This window comes from Oncorhynchus mykiss, chromosome 2, assembly GCF_013265735.2.
Source record: "Oncorhynchus mykiss isolate Arlee chromosome 2, USDA_OmykA_1.1, whole genome shotgun sequence".
In the NCBI taxonomy this organism is placed as follows: domain Eukaryota; kingdom Metazoa; phylum Chordata; class Actinopteri; order Salmoniformes; family Salmonidae; genus Oncorhynchus; species Oncorhynchus mykiss.
Genome location: NC_048566.1, coordinates 14332280 through 14335014, shown reverse-complemented (window position 1 = coordinate 14335014; position 2735 = coordinate 14332280). Strand labels below are relative to the sequence as shown.

The 2735-nt window shown below is 44.4% G+C and overlaps 1 protein-coding gene across 1 annotated transcript; it reads left to right on the top strand.

The window, feature by feature from the left end:
- On the top strand, nucleotides 1-2264 carry LOC110533643 (sialic acid-binding Ig-like lectin 15). The gene is made up of 3 exons (XM_021618058.2): nucleotides 1-297; nucleotides 712-1107; nucleotides 1299-2264. The coding sequence occupies exons 1-3, from the start codon at nucleotides 243-245 to the stop codon at nucleotides 1718-1720; spliced, it is 873 nt and encodes a 290-aa protein (XP_021473733.2). The 5' UTR covers nucleotides 1-242; the 3' UTR covers nucleotides 1721-2264.
- Nucleotides 2265-2735: the final 471 nt, after the last annotated feature.

Genomic DNA, 2735 nt, shown 5'->3' with positions numbered 1-2735 from the left:
AACAATTAAATCCATTTCAATCCCACTTTGTAACACAACAAAATTGTGAAAAAGTCAAGTGTTGTGAATACTTTGTGTGTAGGACAGTGTGTTAGATGAGGGAAATACGCTTTAGAATCTCATATGATCTGTACTGGAATGACTGGCAGACACGGGACAGTGTCTGAGAAACAGTGAGTCAGGTGAGGAGACAAACATAGAATCCTCCCTGCATACTCTATCCTTAACACAGCAGTCTCAGCATGGACACCCGGTCACTCTGCAGAATGGTGAATCTCCTATTGTGTTTCATGGAAGGTAAGTAAGCTACAGATGGACTCACGACTACACCATATGTGGATCAAATATTTGTCAGACAAACTGTGGGGTCACACTATTCAGAGATATCATTTTGCACTGCTTTTTTCAGAAGCAAATGGAAAACAGAAAGCAAAGTTAGATCAAAGTGAACTTTTTCTAAAGTCTTAATCCTTCCTCATTTTCAAAGCATGACTGATTTGGACACCACTACCAGATTGACATTTTGCTTACAGGATTACGGAACGATTCCTGTTTTCAAAATGTGTTTATATACCATAGTTGAAGTTTGATTAAACATACTTTAAATTGCAGTGATAAAGTTTGTATCACTGTGCAATTTAAAGTATCATATATCAGCTCCAGTTCTCCATCTGTCCTGAGCATTAATAGCATATATTATGACACATCCAGCCCTGGGCGCTGCTTCGAACGATGACGGCTGGTCTATGAAGGTTCAGGCGGAGGTGCGTGCCATGGAGGGCTATCCAGTGGTGCTGCCTTGCTCCTTCACCCACCCCCACCACACGCTGCACTCCTCCCTGCAGGTGGTGTGGCGGATGGGCCACGGCCAGGGCTCTACGGTGCTCTACCACTGCTCCTCTCCCACTGGGGCCAGGACCTGCCAGCCAGGCCCTCAGCAGGACCAGCGTTATCGCCTGGAAGGGAATCCCCGAGAGCACGACCTCTCCTTGCGCATCAACAGCGCCGCCCTGCAGGACAACGGACGCTACTACTGCCGTGTGGAGGTCCCCGGACACGCACATGCCAGCTACGAGGATAAGATGGGCACACGGCTTAGAGTGGAGGGTAGGGGGATTCTGTATATGATGAGTACACTGTAGAATGTAGTACTACACAGTTTGTTTTAGACCTTGAAAGCGATCTAATGTCAACTCTGTATGGGTTTGTCTCTTTGTCTAATTGTAGATGGATTTATGCGTATTTCATGGACATGATTGTAATGATTTGGGGTGTCTGTGTTTGCCTTTCATGGTTAGCTGCCCCACGAATCCTGGGCCTGTCAGTGGAGGGCAGTGAGGAAGCTGGCTACAGGGCTCAGTGTCGTGTCCAGGGCTCTCCCCTACCTGACATCCAGTGGCTGGGGCCTGACCAGCTCATGGAAGGCTCCGACATCTCTCCCCTCTCCCAGGAGTCCCTCGAGCAACATCACACCACCAGTCAGCTCCGGGATGTCCTCCCTGGGCAGCAGTACACATGTAGTGCCTCCAACCCCCTGGGGAAGGACCAGGCCACCCTGTACATGCTGCCCCCCAGGCAGGTGCAGGTCTCTGGGGAGGCCCCTCCGCTGCTGCTCCTGCTCTCCCTCTCCCTGGGGTTCAAGGTGCTCCTGCTGCTGGGGATGGTAGTCTGGCTGCCGCAGGGAGGAGGCCCAGCATGGCTCAGATGCTGGTTCAAATGATACACTGTTTGCATACGCATACACACTAATCCAAATGTTTTAACTTCTCATACATTTTTCCATTTGTCTTCAATAAATAATACATTATGGACCTATTTGCATATAATTCAATCCCACCTCATTCCCTACCAAGGGTTTATATGTAATGAATAGAGTGTAAATCATTCGTTTATTGTTTATGAATCTAACTCATTGGTTGAAATGTTGTGATGATCTAACTATTTGTCAAGCCTCAAAATGGGGGCTACACACAAAACCTCTGTCCATTTAAAGGAGAGGATGGTATATTTATTGTGGTGGTTTAAAGAATACAGCACAAGCATAGCTTGTTTTACAAATATGCCACATTTAATGTCATTTAAAGGTAATATAACGAGACGCAGCCATGTGGGGAATAGTGCTCCAGGTGTCTCGTTTCAGCAGGTTTTTATCTTGTTCTTGATACCTTGTCTTGTTGAGGCGTTTTGACTGATTTCACATCTATGCTAATATGGCTAAAATTAGCTATCTAGCTAACTAATAACTGTAACAATGTATTTGAGAGACAAGTGCTCATTGTGCAAATGTATTCATTTTTATACAAACATTGAGATTAAATATAGTTTACATGTCGTCAATAATCTAAGCCAACCAGGTGTTTCGCCCCATAATTGCGCAAGTGTCGGTTTTGCAGCTAAACAACCAACCAGTCTATAGCATTTGCAAAAGGAAAACATTTATCTAGTTAACTCCTCAGTATTTCAATTCATATGTTACACCTTATCAAAGACTTTACACAAGACTACAGTAGATAATATTTCATTGATTTGATACAATCAGGTTTGGACCTGTAATATGAATAACAAGTAAAAACAGTCTTATTTGTCAAGAAGTCCTAGATCAGAGTCATCAGAATGACTTTATCCAGATATGCCTCAACTCCAAATATGGAAAAGAAACACCAGACAGTCAATCATTCTGGATTGAGACATACAGTACAGCTGTTTAGAGAATATATCTTATGAAATGCCCTTCA